This window comes from Plodia interpunctella, chromosome 9, assembly GCF_027563975.2.
Source record: "Plodia interpunctella isolate USDA-ARS_2022_Savannah chromosome 9, ilPloInte3.2, whole genome shotgun sequence".
Classification (NCBI taxonomy): domain Eukaryota; kingdom Metazoa; phylum Arthropoda; class Insecta; order Lepidoptera; family Pyralidae; genus Plodia; species Plodia interpunctella.
This window is the reverse complement of record NC_071302.1, coordinates 1,658,803-1,681,913: the sequence shown is the minus strand read 5'-3', so window position 1 is coordinate 1,681,913 and position 23,111 is coordinate 1,658,803. Positions and strand designations below refer to the sequence as shown.

The following is a 23,111-nucleotide window of genomic DNA, read 5'->3' as shown; positions in this document are numbered from 1 at the left end:
GGATAAAAAGTACTCTGCGTGTTATTCCAAGTTATTTTCTACCCGGGTATCATATTTCATAACAATCGGTCCAGTCGACAATGCATGAAGAGGTAACAAACAAACTTACTTTCGCATTTATAATATAACTTGCGATTAAGAAACATAATCCTGTGCTAAACTGGCTTACTTAACGAAGTAAATGCTTGTAAAAAAAAGAATACGCCACGCCAACTGTGATATATAAATAAAGTTGATTCCCAAAGCTGTGTTTATTAGCTAGACTTATTTATTCTGTGATAAAGGATTCTACAGCCTTCCTAACAGAAAAAAAACCTTTGCAATTTGCATTCCTCTTTTTAATACCGTAATGAGTATTCCGTCAACTGGCCCCGCTAAATGCTGATCCGCGGGATCAGTTGATAAAATGTATACCTACGTGAAAATGAAATGGTTCCACTGCAAAAAATCACAGCTGAAAGGAAATTTGTAGTTGTTTTTTATGTCTATACAATTATTATGAGGTAAACGTTTGCGAGTTTGTATGTTTGAGGCGGGTAATCTTTGAAACTACCGAACCGATTTCAAAAATTCTTTTACCATTAGAAAGGTACATTATCCAAGATTGCTATTTTATCTCAAAAATTCCTACGGGATCGAAGCCCCGGGCAACATCTAGTAATAACATAATCATAATCTTTCTGTTTTATCTTATTTTTTTTTACTATTAAAAATACTTTGAAAATTACTACATGATATTAAACATTTTATCAGTTAGGTTTTCCTCGATTAATTTGAGTAAGTGAGATAAGTAAGGAAGTAATCTCGAAAATTATATTTCAATTAACGAAATATTATCCAATATTACTTGAATTTGTGTTGAATGGGATCAATATGTCTGTACATAAACTGGCCCCGTGGGTCGAGCTGAAACGGGATCAGCCGAAGGAATAGTCCTACAAAAAACTAGTTGTATCATCAGAAAATGCTTAATTAAAAACTGAGAAACAATAGTGCAGAGGAAATATGACTACTGCTTGAAAAAAAAAACAAATTAGAATGGTGTTCAGTTTTGGTTTTAAATTCATTAAATTTTGTATTGAAAAGATTTATTTTAGGTTTATTTTTGGAATTGGACAATAAAAAATAGTTTATTCATGAATTAGTATTGGTCTGTTAGTAATAACCATATTATGATGGATTTAACGGATTCGTATGATCTTCGTGGCCTAATGGCCATCATCTGCCGAAATGCTACACTATGGAGTTCCCGGGATCAATCTCCGGTCATGGAAAATCTTTTTCAGATTGACCTGGGTCTTGAAGGTTTATCTAATACCTTGGGCTAACTCAATCTGTGTGATTTCACCATATATATTTATTGATTATTTACTAGATTTTGCCCACAACTTCGTATGTGAGTAAAAATTCGTCTCCCGTAGGAATTTCAGGAAATCTCTTCTTAGTGCTCACATGCACTCCCCAGGGAATCTACATGCCAAATTTCAGCTTCCTATAATTACGATTGTACGTTGTCTGTCAGTCAGTCAGTCACTCAGTAACGGAAGAGTTTTATATATATTGAATTTATATGTGCAACCAAACATTGGAGATTAAGTTTTTGGATTAATATAAAATTATCAAACCTGATTATTAATTCCTATTTTTGATATTGTAAGTGTTTTTCTTCTAAAATCTTGTAGAAAACAATTTATTTCGTAAATTATCTCCGATCGTTTTGTTGTAACTTTTTAAGAATTATTTACAGATTTTATAAACCTTTTAAGTAATCTTTTCCTGATACAAATTAGTTAACTAATTGCTTTTAAGAGGCCAATTTATTTACCCCTACTTCCTTGTTATTCACAGGCGTATGGCATTTACCATAAATTTTCAAAATGTCTTACGTGAAAATGTAGTTGAAAATGGTATTCCTTAATTTCTACCCTGAATAAAGCAAAACAAGTTGAAAGTCGAAATTGAGAACAGTACTCCTCATTACGGCTGTTGAGCAAATTTTACGTGACCTTTGAAGTCTTGAGTAAGTCTGTATATACTTAGGGTGAATTGCACCAGCCAACTTTGACGTTAACTTAACCCTGCGCAGTAAAACGCGAAGTACACCATTTTGCCTAAACATATGGCGCACAAGTTAAAGACAATGCCAAAATCGACTGTTGCAACTCATCCTGACTGTCTGTATTCAGTATTGCTACTTTCCAGTCTTCGAAAAGTTTAAAACAAACTCATAAAGGTATGTAGGTACAAAATACCATAACATTTTGTTGTTCTAAAAATCATGTGACGAAATGTCCGATGTACCTAATTATCGCAAAAACCTTTGATGTTCAATGCATAAAAATAATAGATTTTTTTCATTTCTACAAAATCCGTCCATACTTCAGGTACGTCCATACATCACAAAGTCTGTCAACCTCAGTACACACAGACGCGCATATTGCAGTACTTTGGCCATGTTTCTGGACGTGGACACGACGCAATAGAGCGCCCCTCATGGAGTGAATCAGATCACGCGGACGCTCACCTATGCGCTGGACCGACGAAGTAAACTCCGCAGCGGGAAACCGAGTGTCAGACTGCGCCAGACAGTGTGCAGAGAGATGTCGGGAGATCGTAAAGAAAGCGGTGCCCGTCTTTAACACCAACATGAACACTTCAACGTTACCACATCGCTCTGCCAAAAGCGAAACGACAGAGAAGAGACAAAATCCCTCCACTATCGCAAGCCGATCTACAAGATCTAGATGTTTTAAGAAATAACATTCCATGGGTATTTGTACGCATTATTTATTATCAGAATTATTGCCATTTTAAGGACTCCACTGCTGGGGCACTGGCCTTCCTTATGGTGGTATAAGTGGGACAAAACATGATCCACTATGCAGGGCTAATATAAAATGTATAGCACAATGTTTCATTTTGTTTTTTTTTTCTCTAAAAGCCTTTCGGGGTGTTTGGGCGAACCTAAAATAACAGTTTCATGAATTTATGCCATAAGAAAACGGCTTTTCATTATTTTGCCGGAATAATGCATAATAAACGCGTATTACGCTTTATTTGTGTTGCCTATGAAAATATGCCGTCCGTCAATGTAGGCTAGGGTCGACTGCGCTACATAGACATGAAAACAAAATAAAATATTTGAGAATTATAACGTTTTTTAATTCAGTAGAAAATATAATTGTTATAGCTGAAAATGTGTCTCAAAATCTATTCAAACGACTGACATTTTAAACGTGGGTGACGTGAGCAATAACAGACAATTATACATGGAATTAGTAGATACTCCGATTATAATATATTTTTCCTTGCCTTTGTCCAGTAGTGGGTTAGGTTATATAAAAATATAAATTTGACAAATAATAACAATAAATGAACTTTAAGACTAATTAAGGAACAGACAATAAACAATGAGCACAAAAAACAATTTTTCCTTTCAGTCAATCGTGTAATAATATTTTTATCAATTTTAGCTGACATTATTGTATTAATTAAAAATGATTTTCGCTTGTTTTTGTTGAGGATTAAATTAACACGCTTTACGGAACACAAAGCGATTTAGCCCGAGTTTCGAAACCCTTGGATCACAGTTCAAGTATTTTTCATGCTATATTTAAATTTATAAAATAAAAATGATAAAAGATGAGTGGAAAAATAAGCGGGAAACCTTTGCCCAGCAGTGGGACACAACACTTACTGGCTAGATAAAAAAAAGTGTATAAAAGAATTCGAACTCAAATTCGAACCACTGGGTTCGAATTTGTCTCTCATAATATGAATAGCCGTTGGCCGAGGCTCCGCGGCAAATGTAGACTTTTAATGTCAACTATATTTCTCCCTCTCTTTCTTATGACGGTGACGGTGCAAGAAACCTCGGTTGCTTGCACCGTCACCGTCATTGAGCGTCAGCCAGAATCCGTTTGCCTACTTTTCTCCTCCACAATATCTCGGCATCCATTACAAGTAATATCATTTGATGATATGTGTGCATATCATCTTTGACGACATCAAACCAGCATTTTTTTAGTTTGCCCCTTCTGCCACCAACATAACTAAATATTTGCAAACTTCGTACAAATTTTGCCTTTCCAACAATCTACACATACAAACACATTAAATAGACAATCCTAGCTAACATTATAAATGTAAGTTTGTTTATTACCTCTTCACGCTCTTTCTACTCAACCAATCTTCTTGAAATTTTGCATACATGTAGTTTTGAAGTATGGAGAAGGACATATAGTAGGATGGTACCTTTCATCCCGGAAAATTAAATTTGGAGCTTATATTTGTAGAGTTTCGAAAATTAATTTACTAAAATTGTGTATTGCTTTGCAAAATGTTGATTTTAATTACTGCGTCGCCGGGGCCGGAGTTATTGTCGAGAGAAATTTGCATTAACCTATTTTATTGTTTTAGCTTCAAACATGATGGATTTGTTGCTCTAGATTATAATATTTTCAAATATATTTTTTAATTTAATGATGGTATAAAACTACAGGCTAGAAGAATGCCAAAAAAGTTCGTGTATCTATTTCATCCCTTATATATACTTAACCTCATTAAATGTAGAACCATCACAAGGACGATCCCAAATAGGGCCAAAAGAAATACCAATTTTGTTTTCAAAATGAATGTAAAGTAAAAAAAAAATACTAGATGTGCCCCGGGGCTTCGCTCTTGTATGTATTTCAGGATAAAAAGTACCCTAAGTGTTCTTACAGGTCATTTTCTACTCGTGTACTTCATAATAGTCCGATTTTGCGTGAAAGAGTAACAAACTTACACACATCTTTTGATTTCAATCACCTCAGATAACAGTGATTAAATCCATATATCTATTATTCGCGAGTTCGTTGCACTACTAAAACGCAATCAGAAAGTCATCCAGCTGTTAAATTACTAGTTAAGTTTAAAATACTAAGTTGCTCCTCACGTATCGAAACATGGAACCGACTTGAGCTAACCAAAATTGCTGAAATTAGCGTTAAAAGCATCAGCCGCCTTATGTTGTGGCGTGATGTATAAACGCAAGCGATTAATACTGTAGCCTCCACACCACCTCCACCATACATTTGCATCACCTTACTTCTTATCTTCACATGTTTCTGGGGCTGTGACGCCACCAAGCCCGATGTCAGCGTAAAAAACATTCACACAATTTTGTTGCCTGACGAGATCCTCTCGTCGACAGAGTCTTACACACTCGTTCAGTTAGTTGTTCGAAAGACTCCCGCGATAATGGATGTGGAATTAGCTGCTGCGGTTTACCATTGTGCTGTGAGCTAATAAACGGACAACTGGATCAAATGAGTGTGTACAATATAGCCTTCGCTTATCTCGCAAGATCCAAAGAGATCCTGACTTGTGCGCAGAAACCGACAGATGACCGAAATCGACCGAGGTGATTAGAGCGAGACGAGCACCAGTACATACTCGCTCTCGCTCCGTGTCGTATGTGTACAGCTGGCATGAAAATTGGGCTGTGATTTTGACACCGGCTGATTGCCTTACGTCGATAATCCTTGCTGCTTAGGCTACGTATCTCTTAGTCGCCTCGTATGTCATCCATGGGGAGATAGGAAGTAATTATGTATTCTCGAGCGGAAACACACGTTTGCTACTAATGGTTTTCTTTGTTTAAGAAACAAAGAAACCCGCGCTATGAAACACCTTTCATGTACCCCGATGCTTTCGTATTTAAAATTTAAAGGTGTAAAAATGCGACTTGCTATAATTATTGCTCGGTGAAGATTTGTTTATGAAAGACAGGACAAATCATTACATTCATTTCATTTGACAAACATACATCTTACTTATTTCGAGTGTCTAATGAACTCGTACCATGGATTTAGTAAGTACGTTATACGGAGTACCTACTAATTCCATGACTCGTACTGTGATCATTTTTCTATTTACAGTCTATGACTTGTATCATACAATTCTGCAAGAAGGAACCCTCTAGGGATGTACAGCTAGCGTTTAACTAACGTTTAAACTAGTGCCAACTTCTCAATAGTTTTGAAAACTTAAATTACCCAGTTACGTAGCAGTCGTTTTAAGTTTTAGTTCATACAAAGACCGATTAGTGGATGTCAATTTTTTAAAATATTATCATTAAGCCTGATGAGAAGCAAAGAGGGTGCAAAAAACGCCTCTTCATTTTTGTCTTGAAAATCCCGAAACGCCTACAAAAATAACAAGGAAACGAAATTTTAATGATGATAATAAAACATCTAATTGTTTATTTTTACTACATCACAATTTTTTTTTATGTAAGCTGACAGTAAAAAGAATTTATTTTTATATTCCGGAAAATGCGTAAAAATAACCGGATTTAAAAACACGGAAAATCTCCAATACCCTATTTACATAACACAAATTTATTCACGAGTTTCAACGGGAAATCGTAAAATTCAAAGAAAAAACATTGATAATTCAGTCGGAAAAATCTTATTTTTTATTTTATTTACTGATAATACTTAGATTTTATACTACAGTCGTAGGTATTCAAGGTTGAGGGTTGTGGCCAAAAACAAATAAATATATACGGACAAATCACACAGATTGAGTTGGCTCCAAAGTAAGTTTGACACTTGTGTTATGGGTTACTAACTCAACAATACATATCATATAGATTACTAACTCATACAATTTATAACATATTCATATATAGATAAACATCCCAGGTCAATTTCAGAAAGTTCATTTTCCATGTAGGCCTGAACGGGGATCGAACCCACGCCGGACACATCACGCCGGACCAACTGGGGGTCCCCCTAGTGGGCGTGATGACCATCAAGCGACGGAGGACGTGGAGTGTAACACACAAAACTGGGCAATGGTTTTTCATTGCTTCATTCACTCACTTTAGAATCTCAATCGATTGACTTTGAGAGAGACTAGTTTTTTAATCCTCAATGCAATGTTTAAACATCCATTTATAATTAATATGCACGTTTAATTGTCATATATTAATTTTCAGAACCTTTTAAGGGAAGTTCCTTATTTCTGGAAATTATACCGCTGTGACATACGTCACAGTTTTTATCGTATAATTAGTCTGTATATAGTGTGTATAATGCGTCTATATAGACATGACAAATCAAAGGATAATGTTTTTGCCATTCGACTTCAGATCTAAACATTGCCACTTTAACAAACAAAACGCCTTTAACAAAACAATCGAGAGATGGCAAAATAAGCAACTTATAAACCGATTTAAGTTCTATTTTTTGCTCTCGCCACAAATTGATTTCAACGTAGGGAGATAAAACAATGTAATTACATTTTTCAAGTTCCCCTGTACCGATCGGCCTGTTTAATGTGCTAGAAAATGGAAGGCCCCGTTCGTAAGACGCTTCATGTGTTTGCAGTAAAAATATGTTCGTACCATTTGGACTTTGACAAATTGCTGGATTATTCTTCCTAGGTATTTTTTGAAAGTAACAGAACTTAGTCTGATCCCAATATAAAGGAGTATTCAGATGTAAAGAGAGTTTTTACTCAGGTAGATGCAGGTAGTGGAGGAGGTAGGTGGCGCACGCGAAGGGAGGCCTATTCGTTGCCCAGCAGTGGGCACAAAGAGGCTGAAAGGATGATGATGCGAATTATCTATCTATCTAATATATCTATCTATCTATCTATCTAAGTATATATATTTTCCTTTCATCAGCACTTGATCACAACCATAATATGTTTCAGTATACCTTTTGACCATGTACTTTTTTGTGTACTTACATGTTATATTACTGATAAAAAAATATACATAAATTTATATTTAAAAAATGGTAAGCCCTTCTGGCATAATAGGGACCAACACTGTTTGAATTAGTTTCTTTCGGCATTTCTTCTAAGCAGTGGTCGTTCCGAAATGCTAGTAGTTTGTAGCTTTGGTAAACATCATTTGTGTCGTGATCATGTCGTGAAAAAGTGCCTGTGAAGGCCTAATTTCTGAATAAATTTTGATTTTGATTTTGATCTAGTTATATTATCATAGATAGATAGATAATTCGTTTATTTAATTTGCCACAGACACCAAAGAAATAACAGACTAGTCTTATAATAAAATAAAAAAAAACATAAAATTAAACGAATGTGTGCTGCAGCAAGGCAAAAAGCCCATAAATCAGCGAAACTTTCTGCACCATAGTACAGAAACACTGATTTTCAGTCTGCAACACGGCGTTGCAACGTGCTGCGTTCTCGCAGAGGATAGCAGCAATGAGGCGTAGCTCATCCCCCTTGGTCTACGCGATGAGCTCATTATTTGGCTTGCTATATTTTAACTGAATTAAAGTCCCGCATATCGTAAAGATATATTAGAAAATCTGCTCCCTATTTTGAAACACAAAGATTGGTGGCGCTATAAATGGATTTACGCCTAGTATTTTTCTAGATTATTCCCAAAAAACTTCTCGTCAGGTCTTTAGTTTTTGTAAGGAAGAAGGAAATATTGGGCGTAAACCAATATTTGATTGACTGTACTTTCACCTCCGTCACCAGCCGAACGTGAACCCTTTTTAGGGATGCTTTTAATACTTTTACGGCTTATCAACTGTTAAGGCTCTATCTATTCGTAATAATATCCACATTTGTAGAAATTAATTATCTTTCGGAAATTTGAAGGGTATCACTATTATATTTTCCAGCACTCGTTTAGCAAAAGGTCCAAACTTATAAAAGGCAAAACTGGATCGCAAATAGAACAAGTAAGAAAATTAGTCTCGTAGCGCGGAAGAAAATTCCATTTTCTACTACATTACACAGGTCGATCGCTCCGTGTGGTACGCGAGGTGGGTTGTAAAAATACTTTACCTTACTACTCATATATTAGTTTTTTTTTATCGTGAAAATCGCCTTTACGGCTTTATTAAAGTACCAGTCAATGATTTAAGGTCAAAACATTGAATTTAATCTGCGCGCCGCCGATGTTTACACAAAATGGCTGTAGCTACTTTCTTTGCTACCGTCAAAGTTGATGGTGTAACGCACCCTAAATTAACGTCAATGTTGACTGGAGCAACCCACCCAGTGTATAAAAAAACTAAAAATAAAATCGACTTATCCTACGGGAGAGTTTGCCCATAGCGCATAACTTTTCGTATATAATCGAAGAATCGGCTGTCGTATCATAACCACTTTTATTTTATCGTATCATAATCACAATTGGAAATGCTATTGTTGCTTATAAGCTGCCAAGTAAAATGCCTATCGTCATTTAACTCTCATTTTAAAAGCCGTTCCCCGTAACAAAACATACTTTAGCTTAAAATAAGCTAAAGTTGTTACTATGACACTTTATAAAATTTGGCGTTGACAGAACGAGACAAAACATACTTTAGCTTAAAGTTTGCTTATCTTTTTTTATGAATAACAACGATAGTGTAACAGCTGTAAACGTAGATTTTAAAATAAAATAGACGCTTATCTACGTTTACCCGTGTATGATATAAAGTAAGCTATCTCCGATCAAAGTTTATAGGGCTTCGTGTCCCGAGGGATGCCAACGTATTCCTGTTTAACCGAGGAGCAACGAAATATAAAACAATATCTTATCTAATCTTTCACAGCAGACTTTGTGCTGCTGTGAAACACATTCTAGCATTATACAGATACAGGCACAGCCTCTCTTTCTGGTTGCATTCGGAGCTGTGATGCGGCGAAGATGTAAGCCTTAAATTTTAAAGATTTGCCTGTGATTTTATAACTGCATGCGTTATGATTTTACAACAGGCTGACGTCAACTCTATTGCAATTGCTTTTAGTAGCTTGTCAGGCTGTCAAGGCTATTGGTCTATACATCTACAGGATGTTAGGGAGTGTTCTATTGGTCGAAGAAAACCCCTTAAGGCCCTTAAGGCTTTTCAGACCTATTGAGAGGAGCGTCCTGGTGCAGCCGAGCTGTATCGCCGAGTATACGCTGAAGATGTCATATTTCTATTCGTTGTAAGTGTAGCACTATTAAACAAATACAGTATACATAACATAATACAGCTTTATATATTACGGGGTAAACGGAGCTAAAACATTTTAGCTAAGTAGCGGGCTTAAGAGTGGATTTGAAATTCTGTAGTTAGCCCATCGGTTGTAAGAAAAAATCTACACTGCCTTTGATGGTTTTTATAATCTGCGCGGGAGAAGCTGGTACAGTCAACAGCACATCAAGCTACCCTGCATGAACCTCTATGGCGCGGTAATACCGGCGAGTTTGCAATGAATTTGGGTAGATTGATGTGCTGTCGACTGTACATTCAATTTATATTATTTATCGCTTCCCGAAGTGCATGGAAACGCTATGTGAGTACCGACTATAGACCTCAATTATAAGATACCAATCGATAAGATACCATTGTTATTATCGTTGTAATTTTTAGCTTTCTTCCTAAAAACATAAGCATTTAGCTTCGAGGAGAAATCAAATAATTCACCTGGTATTTAATATATATTTAAAAGGATTTAAATATTTATTAAATACTAGGTGAATTGTTAGTTAAAGTACCGAACTTGTCTCAGATTCAGTGGTGGATTTACAAGCAAGTTTAATACGCTAGGCGCCAAGGGTGGCAGATTTAAGGGGGCGGCACATGCGACAAGAATAGATATTAATCGTAACAGGATAACAGATAGATATTAATCGTGGACGGATTATTGTAACGCGATTCGAACGTCTGAGATAGAAAATAAAGATGAAAAAGAACAAGTTCAGTTGTGTCCTATTTATATTACAAAATCAAAATCAAATCATTTATTCAGAAATTAGGCCTTCACAGGCACTTTTTCACGTCATATTCTAAATTAAATGATGTTTACCAAAGCTACAAACTACTAGCATTTCGGAACGACCACTGCCGAGAAGAAATGCCGAAAGAAACTCATTCAAACAGTGTTGGTCCCTATTATGCTAGAAGGGCTTACCATTTTTTAAATATAAACTTACTGCAACAACCGCGTTTTTTATTATGTATATTGTTTGCTGTCTCTTTTTCATAGTTATGTTATAAAACTTTTTAGTTTTGTATAGCTTTTGACTAATGAAAAAGAATACTAAGACACTTCAAAAATAAACTCTGTCATACAAACATTTTAATTTCTTTTAATATCTTAATATTTCTATACGTTTTGATTCTTTTTCATTAAAGGGGAAATATGTTATAAAACTTTTTAGTTTTGTATAGCTTTTGACTAATGAAAAAGAATACTAAGACACTTCAAAAATAAACTCTGTCATACAAACATTTTAATTTCTTTTAATATCTTAATAAGTTATTAGCTGTAACGCGCAGCCTGTGTTTGACCTCAGATCGTTAACTAAATATATTCCAAATTTGATTATAATCGGAACCTTTTCCGCGTGGATCAATAACAAAAAGGCCCAGCGGTTAAGCCGTGAAAGCGGTCACGCTTTGTCTGTCAAGAGAAACTTTCGCAATTATGATAAAAGTATGAATATTAAAATATTATATGAATTAATATTTTATTTGTTTTGTGGATATAATTTAAGATTTATTCTATGTATCTAGGGGCGGCAAAATTAGTGCTTCCCGGTGACAAACTTGTAAAATTCACCCCTGCTTGGATCGCAGCCTTACCTCCATTTAAGTTGCATCAAACTATACTTATATAAACCACAATGCCTGGCTCAAACTATAGTAAGATTTGCCCGGATTAAATGTTACGCTGTTCTTAACTAATACTCTTATTTAAACTATAAATGCCACGAATTCTCAACAATGTCTTCGCTAAATTAGACATTTGCATTAGACTGTTTTGTTTCGTAATAGCTATTGTCCGTGACTTTATCCGCGCTAAAATGAGACAGAAGCAGACTCCGGATCTTCGCAGTAAAAGTTGGATAAATCTTTCCCATTATAATATAATTACGAATATGGATTGCATAATAAGATAGCAAATTAACGAGAATCCTTAGTAAATAATATACAATGTACGAATTCGATACACAATGAATACAAAGTTTTTTTTTTGTTCAAGAAAGAGGATAATTCCTCCCTCGCTCGTGTATTTACGGACATAATCAAAGGCAAAATAAATATACATTGCGCTAACGTTAATCTGACTGAGTCGTAATCAGGATTGCCCGGTCAATGTAGCATTCAATTCGCTGAATGATCTCAGAAATACTGGTCATTCTTTGATCAAATCTTGCATATACATATATTTTTATGGATTCGTGAGAAGAGAGAGTGGGAAAAGAAGTAGAGGAAAACCGAGATGGAGTGCGATTGGAAGGATATAATAATAGGGAAGACAAGAATTAGTATCAGAAAAACAAAATCAAATCATTTATTCAGAAATTAGGCCTTTACAGGCACTTTTTCACGTATTATTCTAAATTAAATAATATTTACCAAAGCTACAAACTACTAGCACTTCGGAATAACCACTGCTGAGAAGAAATAGTGAAAGAAATACTAATTTAAACAGTATTGGTCCCTAATCTGTACTATGGTAATGGAAATTTTACGAATGATTGATTTTGGAAATGATTCCTTCAGATAATTGACGGATCCTAATGACAGCGCGGCCGCAGCCGTCGAATTGCTCTGAGAACCATCCAATAGTCAGCCAGTGTGCATTGTGCAAGATTTTTTCATTATTTTACTTCATTGGAAGCAAGTGGTGGTCTACGAGAATCCTATAGGTATACTAATCCACGGCACACGAGAAAAATTCCAACCTTACGATTAACGGCGAGACTCTTAACCACTAAACTACCCTCACATCACGATATGGCATGATAAATCAAAGTAATATGCCCTAAATTCGAAAAAAGCTTTGTAAAGTGATTGTGGTGCCATCTATGGCCCGGTTTATGACCTCACATGGCCCAAATGACCCCGAATCACCCAATTTGTGTTCCCATTTTTCGCTCGAAAATTATCGAGATCACGGAAGGGTTTATACAGCCAATAGCACATAAAGCTGTTCAAATTCATTGAAAACTCGCCGCTAATACCGCGGCATAAAGATCCATTTAGGGTAGCTTGACATGATTTTGACTGTACTTATACTATGACTAACTGTTGCCGCGGCTCCTTATGGAGTAGAAAGTAGCCTATGTCCTCCCCCACTGCTGGGGCACTGGCCCGCCTTTGGATAAGTGCAATGGGCCATGACCCACCCCGCGATTCAATTCGGATTGGTGAATATTTGGTGGAAAATAAATACCTACATATTTTTCCATTAATCTTTAATTTATTTAATGCCTTTATTTTTAATTGACATAAAAAACTATAAACATAAATCCTTAATATAAATATAGAATATTCTGTGTAAAAATAAAAACAAAAGTTGGAGAGCGAACCCTGAGCTTCGATGCTTACAGTCTGATGAAAAAACCAGGAATATTCTCAGATGTCTATGTATATCTTTCTCTTTTATTATTTTCAACACAAAATCACGTGTAGCATTGTAGTTCTCCCACAAATGTAACCTAATCCACGTCCCAAGAGAAATGGCAAAATCTTTACATGAAACATACTGCACGCTTTAAGAAAATGCCTTTCGGCTGAATATAAATTACCCACTCACATTTGGATCGAAGATACAGATTCAATTTGAATTTATTTTATACGTTGACCGAATATATTCCTCATATTTGTCCCTAAGGTGGACATGCGCGCGATAGGACATTATACTGGGCCTGTTTTACCACTATCTGATAAAATCATTCTGTAATCTGACAGATAAACTAAGTGATAATTAATTTGGCATTTTTTTTATTTAATAACAAAATATTGTATACAACACTAATTTATTTTAATTTTTTATTATATTACAAATGTAAGTTAAACATACCTATTTAGTTAACAAAAAAAAACCAAATAAATTAAATAAATGTTTGTACAATAAAGTTTTTACAAACAGAATTAAAAATATCAATGAAATCGCTACACATTAACTAGATAAATAACTCCTATGTGATTGGCGAGTTAGCTCTATCCATCACTCCTAAAACACAATTTTTTATCGTTCGATAGATATCTATCAGATGCTTTATCAGCAAGCGAAGGAACGGGCTCTTAGATATGTTGAAGGAATTTTTTGGGCTCTTGTGAAACTCATTTTTCACAACTGGTTGCGAAAAAATCTATTGTTGCAAATTGGTTTACTCGGGAGCAGAAAATTGTTTTTTTTTTTCAAACATGTTATAATATTTCCACAAGTTCTTCTATCGGGGAGTGAAAAAAATATCAAATTTGATTCTATTGTGGCAAAAATTATTTATATGAGAAAAGACATTCAAGATGGTTTCTATCGAATTTAGGCGTAAAAATAAAATACTGTATTCTGACAATTTGATAAATAGCCAATAATATATTTTATTGTGAGCAATAAACTAATCTTGATTCCATTATAAAAAGAATTATAAGTACCTAAAGTCTCACCCAGAACAAAACCTCATCATTTCTCACTTACAAGTGAAAATAATGATTTTTTTTTTCATTAATATCTTTGTAGCAATGAAAAACTGCTTACCTCGGAAGAATTTGCTCGTTATCAAATTGCTGACTCATAATTTTAAGGAGATATGTTCAGTGAAAAACCGACAGCCACTTCTAACCGATTGCCGATGAAAGTCTTTATCTTTCATTCTAAATTATATTTAAACTTTGCTGTACGGAAAGAAAAACAAAACAGTACAAAGTGTTTAAAAACTAGGTTAATTTGTTATACCAACTGTAGGTATGCAAAAATCATTATATAAGAAGCATGCTATCAACTTAATAAAACTTAGTAAAACGCAACATTGGTGAAATTAAACTCAAGAAGTGGGACCTTAGACCATGTCTGATAATTCGTTGTTAGTCTTATTTTCAACAGCCCGTCCCATCTTCGCTCGGGTAAATCATACCTATAGGTAATCAGATTTAATTCAAAATAATTGAAGTTCAAGATTCGTACCATCAACAATAACAACGTGAATTCAATGGAGTTTACCGCTGAGCTAGCTGTCTACTCATATCTTTAGTTGACGAAATTTTGAATAGGATTGTTCGTTATTTCTTTTCACCCTCATTTAACTACCCGTCGAAAGGTCGAACTTTAAGAAATCCTGAAACACGGGTTTCATAATTTTTGTTTCATAGCATTTATGCCAAATTTCAAGTAAATCAGTAAAGATTTCCGTTATTTTTTATACAAACTTAACCCCCGATTTTACCCCTTTATAGGGTAGAATTTTGATAATTCCTTTCTTATCTGAGCACTACGTAGTAAATTAAAGCTACTGTCCAAATTTAGCGTTTATATAACTTCTATGGTTTAGACTGGGCGTAGATTATTAAAAAACGCTTGTTCTTTTACATATATAGATAAGTTCTAGCACGCAAAACAGATTATATTAGCTAAGAATAAATTAAATTTATTAAAGTGTAACTCTAAATTGTAACTAAGAAGGCTTCAAACTTAACATTTGGACAGTTGACAAAAGACAGACGAATGAAAATGAATTAAAGAGCAACGTAAGAAAAATAAAGATAGGCGTTTAGATTTCTTATTGTGGTTTAAGAAAATCCACTCGTGCTCCTATTCTCTTAACAGAATGTTATAGTCATCAGTTTTTCTTATTATATTAGTTTTCGTATCTAGCAAGTCATTCAGGGGTTTCACCACTTTTTTGTGCCAAAATAGAATGTTCATATTTCTTTAGGGATTTATTGCATTAGGTAAAAAACTCGAACTGCTAAGTCGACTTTCAGGAAGTTTAAATTATATATAGTTAATATTTGAAGTTTTGACTTATGACCCGCGGTCAAATATAGGCCGCCGCGAGCGTGCAAAATATTTTGAAGTTTTTGTAAATATAATAATTTACAATACAATACCAGTAGTGTAACTTAGCGAAAAAATGACTGTGAAGATCATATTTTCTAAACATATATTTTGATTTAGGTAAGAAACGTTTATGTACATACAGTAGTCCAAGTTAAAAATGAGGGCGTGTAACTCGTAAAATTGTGCGTTATCCCCTACCACCTCAGCATCTCTAAATAGGGTTCACTATTTTTCACGAGCCAAAAAAGACGTGATAGTCTTGATAGATACACCGGACATTTTTCTTGCGACCTTACGTATTTGTTTTAGTGGAGTGCTCCAAGGAAATCTGGTTTGAATGATTACAGTTGGCTAGGAGGCGATAGGAGAGAATGAAAACTACTCGAAACAGCACATTTAAACTTGTTTTCTCGTTCATCATATGATTGAATCTTTTCTTTCTTTATTATATACAGTAACTGTATATGTTTAACTCTCTCATTATTCTTCGTCCGCCATGTTCCTAGTTGCGTTCAGGGATGTGACGCCCTGAAACCCTGGGTAAGCGTAAAACATTGAAGTTTTGGCTATTATTTTACAAGTGGTTACCGGGCTGACGTCGACTCTTTTTGGGAATGCTATTATATCGGCTACCGAGACAATGTGTCGTACGACACCCATGTGAGGACATGAAGATTCTAGGGCGGAACCACACACCACTATGAATACCTAAATTACATTATTTATTTATATACATTCAGCCGACCACTTACCTATTCTTGTATTATCGTTTCGTTTAAATGGCTTTTGATGATGATGATGAGATGAACATTGTTGTTTAATCGCCAATATTAAAATTGAATATTTATGTCACTAGATGGCGATATTTAGTTTTAGAACGCGCTATCGTGTGTCGCTCAAGAAATTATATAGTGTTTCGAAATATGTGAACTTTTTGATCATTACACGGTTGTCACAATTCTGAAGTTTATGTTTCTGTTGGACCTCACGTGTATTATTTTTGACAATCAGCCGATTGTTCAATTGTAAACAATAGCCCAAAGACATTGTTGTCTTTTCACTAGCGTTTACAATACAATTTCAATAATACTAATACAAAATTATGTTCTCAAGTATTACAATGATATAAATTAATTATGAATGCATTTCAGGTGTCACCAGCCTTCGCGACGTGAAGCTCCTGGTTAAGCCACCAGTGGTGATAAGAAACGGCACAGCTGCATTAATCTGTTCCCGGGACATGCAAGACGCGCCGCTGTACTCCGTCAAGTGGTACCGGGGCAACCACGAGTTCTACAGATACACCCCGCTGGAGACCCCGCAGACCAGGGTGTTCGGGTTACCTGGGATTTTTGTCGATGTAAGTATACTGTGTAGCGTATTTGTGAAGCGGTGATGGTGTAATGGTTAAGACGCCCGCCTGTGGATCAAAAGGTCCCGGGTTCGAATCCTACTCATGTCACATGAGTTTGTATACCAAACTGACTCATGTATAGTAGTTTTCATAGAACACTTGCTTCCGGTGAAGGAAAACGTCGTGAGGAAACATGAACACTGGTTGAACTTGCGTCTGAAATGGAGAAGGCAAAGGCACTCCATTAATAATGCCAAGAAAGTTGACGTGTGCTTCATTCCACGTAATGACCACGACCCTCAGCCATGAGGAATACGACTATGAAGAAAAAGTATACTTCTCATACTGTAGTGATACGCTTTTTGAAGCTTAAATGGTAATAGGCTATCATGTGGCCAGAAAAGCACTATGGTGAAAAGTCCTAGTGATGTGGAGACCTTGGGGCGAAACGCATTATACAAAATGAGCACATATTTGTAATTTATTTTATCGCTAACACTATTAAATTATTTTTACTAACACAATATATGGATGTAGTAATTTCTTTCCGAAATAAAATTATTCGATTTGATTTGAAACACGCTCATTGGGAAGACCGCAAATGCGCTGGTCTGTTGGTGTTAAGAGAACAACAGTAAATTTGGTGTAACCAAATGGTCTTGGGGTTTCAAAAGGACAAATATGTTTTCCGTCGAAGGCCTACTATGTACTGTCAACAGCACATCAACCATAACCCATATTCATTGCAAACTCGCCGCTATTACCGTGCCATAGAGATTCAAGCAGGGTCTTCGTGATGTGCTGTTGATTGTACCTACTACATATAAATATAAAAATAAAATGGAAAACTCCGATTTCAATCGAAACACTTTCAAAACTTTGTTAAGCTTGAGGTCTATGTTGACAAACTTTAAGAGCTTAGGGAATCTTCGAATTACGGCTCGATGGTGTTGGGAAACTGAAAAATAGTTTTCAATCCGGTCTACGTCTTTATCGTTTCAATCTACCAAATTGGGAGCATGTTCGTGATATCCGGAAATATCCGGATATTTCTCGTACAAGCAGCTGCAACGGCTGTTTCTTTTTGCAACTGAGTGTATTGTCGTAACGGTTTTGTCTAACAGAGCGAAAATTCGAAACGCTTCGATCTACATTTTAGAAGATTTCAAAGCCTTTTTTGCTAATTATTTTGAATCTAACGTAATTAAATTGGTATTAAAATCCACAAATAGCAAATTTTGACTATCTTGCGAAAAGAAATTTTGCTTATTTACATTCAAAGAGTGTTAACATTTGCAAAACTTGCGCTCGGAAATCTATACTGTTATTATAAAGAGGTAAGCGTTTCTGAGTTTGTATGTTTGAGGCGGGTAATCTCCGAAACTACTAAACCGATTTCAAAAATTCTTTTACCATTGGAAAGGTACATTATTCAAGATTGCTATATTTTATCTCAAAATTTCCACGGGAGCGAAGCCCCGGGCAACATCTAGTATGTAATTAAATCTTACTAGTGTAAAAAAAAGCCTGAGCTCAGCTATAAAAATAAGTTAAACTCGACTTTGGCTGTCCCTTACAGCTACTTGTTGATTAAATCTTGTTGTAGATTACTAACTATTAAAAAAATAAAAATATGATGATCGTCAAGGTTGATCGTATGGTAGTTTTTAGCTTTGGGAAATATTATTTAACTAGCTTTTGCCCACAACTTCGTATGTGAGTACTTCGTATTTCTTAAAAATTCGTTTCCCGTGGAAATTTCAGGAAATCCCTACTTAGTACTCCCCTACATTGTCCTAGGAACCTACACACCAAATTTCAGCTTTCTACGCCCAGTAGTTTCGACTGTGCGTTGTCTGTCAGTCAGTTAGTCAGTCACTCAGTAACGCAAGAGTTTTATATATTATATAGAAGATTTAGAATACGACGTGAACAAGTTTATGAAGGCCTAATTTCTAAATTAATTATTCGATTTTCATTTGTTTTCATTTTGTTTTGTTTTCCCTATTTTATCACCATTTTGATTCCCCGAAGCCCGAGGTTTGCTTAAAAATAACTTTTTCGGTTATGATTCGAGATCGACCACCGACATCGTTCTTTGGGAATATTATTGTTGTCACAGCTCTTGTCTTTGTTTGTACGTTATCAATGGGAAGACATGGATTATTAGTGATCTGTAGGAATCCACGCATCATATTAATATAAAAAAAAAAATAAACGATGAACTCACTGACGTCATACGCTTACTGTATTATGATGAATGTGAACAAATCGAGAAAACTCGCATTTCGCCCGAATACTCTTTTTCAATGCTCTGAATAGAAATTTTATGTAAATTCCCGAATAAAATTCAGAACTGGCGCATTCTCGAATATTCTGGTTACTAGGCAATATGTAGGGGTCATGAAAAGCTTTTTATCGATGCTGGAGCCGTGCAAATCCGTGACCCTTCGGAAATTTCCATTTTGTTATATATTAAGCAAAGGAAGATATGTACTTAGGTGTTTTACTTAGTGACGTATTATCTTATATACTACCTCTAGTTCCAAGGTTAGGTTTGGTGTTTAAAACCATGCCAAGCGGAAGACAAAACGTAGAAAAGCCAATTGTAATTGAGTAATTGCAATAATAAATTTAAGAACTAATTTCTATCCCGTCTAATTCCCGAAAGGAAGCCAGGAAAAGATTCAGATGAGAGATAATACTCGAAATATACTTTGTTTTTTAAATTTCTTGCATTGTGTACATAACTTGCCGTATGTCCCGCAACATTAGACCAAACAGAGATAGAATGAGTGTGCCAGAAAGAGTCAAAAGATTTAGTACTCGAAATATATTCAAGAAGTAATTTCTTCCTCATCAAATTCCAGATGAACAATTCCACAGGCAGCCAGGTGGTGTTGAAGCATATGGACATTAGTTTAGCAGGCAACTTCAGTTGTGAGGTCACCGCTGACACGTCGTTCGCGACGCAGATCGCGACAAAGTTCGTTGACGTTGTGTGTGAGTACCTTTATTATCGATTACTAGCTATTTACCGGCGGTTTCGCCCTCGGGAACAGTTTTTTCTTCATATTAAAATGGGATTGGGATAGTTGAAATAAAATATCGGCATAGTGCATTTAAAATACGCACAGCGCCACCTAGTGTTTGTATTGCGATGTTTTTTGTGGCGCATTTAGCGCCACCTATAATAGAATTTAGGTTTTTCACAAATTCCATGGGAACAATAGTTTTTTCTGGGATGAAAGATACCCTATGTCCTTCTCCATACTCTTATTAGCGATATGAACCTTAAAATCCGGTTGTGGTTTTACAGATGGCCGCCTTGCTTGACGTTAACACTCATTGGGAATGCTTTTGTTGACTATCAACTTCCTAGTCCCTTAATCGCCGCGTACGATATCCAAGGGATGGGATTCTAGGGTGACACCACACGCCAGAATATATTTGTTAAGGCAACGTAAACAGGTTTATTTCAGCTTATTCGTTTGCCTGAGCTATAAAAAATATGTAATAGTACAAAATGAAAATAAACACAGCATCAAAATTATTGTTGCAAACGTAACCACTCCATAGTTTGGTTAATTATACCTCTGTCTAGTTTAAACTGGAAAACTTTGATACGAAACGCAATTAAATTTTCACTTTTTATTTTATGATACTATATTCAACTGACTTCTAACTGCAATGGAGTACTCGTAAGTGTAACTTTGTTAGTTGTTTGGATTAAAAACATAAATTACTAGCGGCCCGTCCCGGCTTCGCTCAGGTATAAATAACCTATATATAGGTTACTTTTTTAAGTTTTTACTCCTGAACGTTTCGTCTATCTCTATGCTAAATTTCGTCATCGGTCCTGGGAGGCCACCATGCGACATAACACACATAGCACGTTATTGCGTCCACGCGTTCCTTTTTTTTAACAATGCCTTCACGATATGGTAAACTGAGACAGCGTGTGGAATGTGGACGTTAGTAATATGCAACTGTTTGTATGTTTCGTTTGGGAGGCCTTCAGTAATTAGAGTTAATTCATTACAAACAAATAAACCAAAAATACATGATTTTTCTCATTACAATATTAGTACGTAGTATGGATCCTTACTAATATTATAAATGCGAAAATAATAATTGTTTGTTACCTCTTCTACTCAACCAATCTTCTTGAAATTTTGCATACACGTATTTTGAAGTGTGGAGAAGAACATAGGGTGCCTTTCATTCCGGAAAAATAACTGTTCTAACTGAAAGCTAATATATTATGAATAGTATTTTGTAATACCATGCAGATGCAATGTACGCCGCTATAGACATTGCAAACACGTATTAAACATGAATAATTTGCGCATATTAGCCGCTATGATGCTGATACATATTGCTATCAGGTTTAATTTCAAATCAAGGATCCGATTCAAATTCTCATATTCATTAATTTTTTTTTGCCAACTGTTAGTATAAAAGTCTCAAACTAGTCAATTCAATCGGATATTTTTTTGTAATGTCAAAAACAAAATTTTATACGGAGCTTGTATCATAGTAATTTATTGTGATCATTGAATTGGTAGAGTGCTACGGAGTACCTACTAATTCCAAGATTGTGACTTCACGGATTTTGAAGTCAAACAGCATTTCTTATATACTTTAATGATCATCATATCGAGTGTGTTATTACTAACACTGGTATCAGATCTTATTCAAGTGGCCTAAAGGCATCTGACATGACTTTTACGACTATTTACTGCTATCTAGTGGCAGGTAGTCGCATACACAGTAGTAAACTAATAGTAGAAGTGGTGGTCTATGAAAACTACTATATATGAGTCAGATTGGTATACAAACTCGTGTGGCACGAGTAGGATACGAATCTGAGACCTTTCGATCCACAAGCGGGGGCGTCTTAACCATTACACCACCACCGCTTCAAGTATACTTGTATACTTTAATGAGACCGACAAAATAGTAAATCTCGTAATTTAAAACTGATCAAAAAAGTAACGTTTTTAGTTACTTAAATACCGTCATACATTTATTTTTTACCGAGTCGAATAGGCAAGTTGGTTATTAGATTTTCATGCAAACGAAATTGTTTTTTCTTCTTCAAATATCACCAATCTTTGGTGGATTTAAGAAAAATAACAATCGAAAAGTACAATCGATTGATGCGTTCGAATGAACCTTTTCGATTGTGAACGCAAAAATTGGAAAATTTTCAAAAATTGGAAAACAAAATGATGAAATCAAGACGCAATCTCAAGAAATGTATTGATTCGGATGCAACAATAACATTGACTCACAAGAATTGGTAACTTTATTCTTACAATTTAGAACACCCGTAAAACGCACAAGAAAAACCAACCTTTTCTATGTACCTATCTGCCACTGTAGTTACGATTTAGCACTTTAGATAATTGTAATAACATATCATAATCTGTTGACATTTTCTTTCATTCGCAAAGCGGAATTTAAAAAACTTATTTCTTCCATCCTACGTAACAGATAATTTCATTGGCCTAATTGATTGGTATACCTATTACACACATATAATGTGATAGCCTAAACCCATTACACACATAATGTGATGCGTCCCTGTTTGAAATAAAATGAAATGATATTTATTAAATAAATAAAACTTTGCTACATTACTTATACGAGTACAATTGGTCCCACATTAGGCAACATGCATGTTTGTCTATTGTTTTCTTTTCTTTCTGTTCTAAGCTGTTTGTAACTTTTTAATTTACAAAACAAGAATCTGTATTATTGGCATTAAGTTTAACCCTGTAAGATAAAATGATAATTTTTGTTCAAGTGCTGTAGATTCTATGATAAATAAATAAAAAAAATAATAAATAACTTTTTGTGAGACCTCATTGATTGAAACATTTTTTTATTCTTGTATATTATCATTCTTTTGTTTAACATTCCGCGTGGAAAAAATAGCAACTGTTTTTGTTTT

General features: G+C 35.1%; 1 protein-coding gene across 1 annotated transcript in view; it reads left to right on the top strand.

The window, feature by feature from the left end:
* Positions 1 to 23,111, top strand: part of LOC128672342 (uncharacterized) — a 53,015-nt gene that overhangs the window by 21,223 nt on the left and 8,681 nt on the right. The window contains exons 2-3 of the mRNA XM_053749439.1: positions 16,950 to 17,158; positions 20,023 to 20,155. Coding sequence (XP_053605414.1) covers positions 16,950 to 17,158; positions 20,023 to 20,155 — 342 coding nt within the window. The remainder of the gene's footprint in view (positions 1 to 16,949; positions 17,159 to 20,022; positions 20,156 to 23,111) is intronic.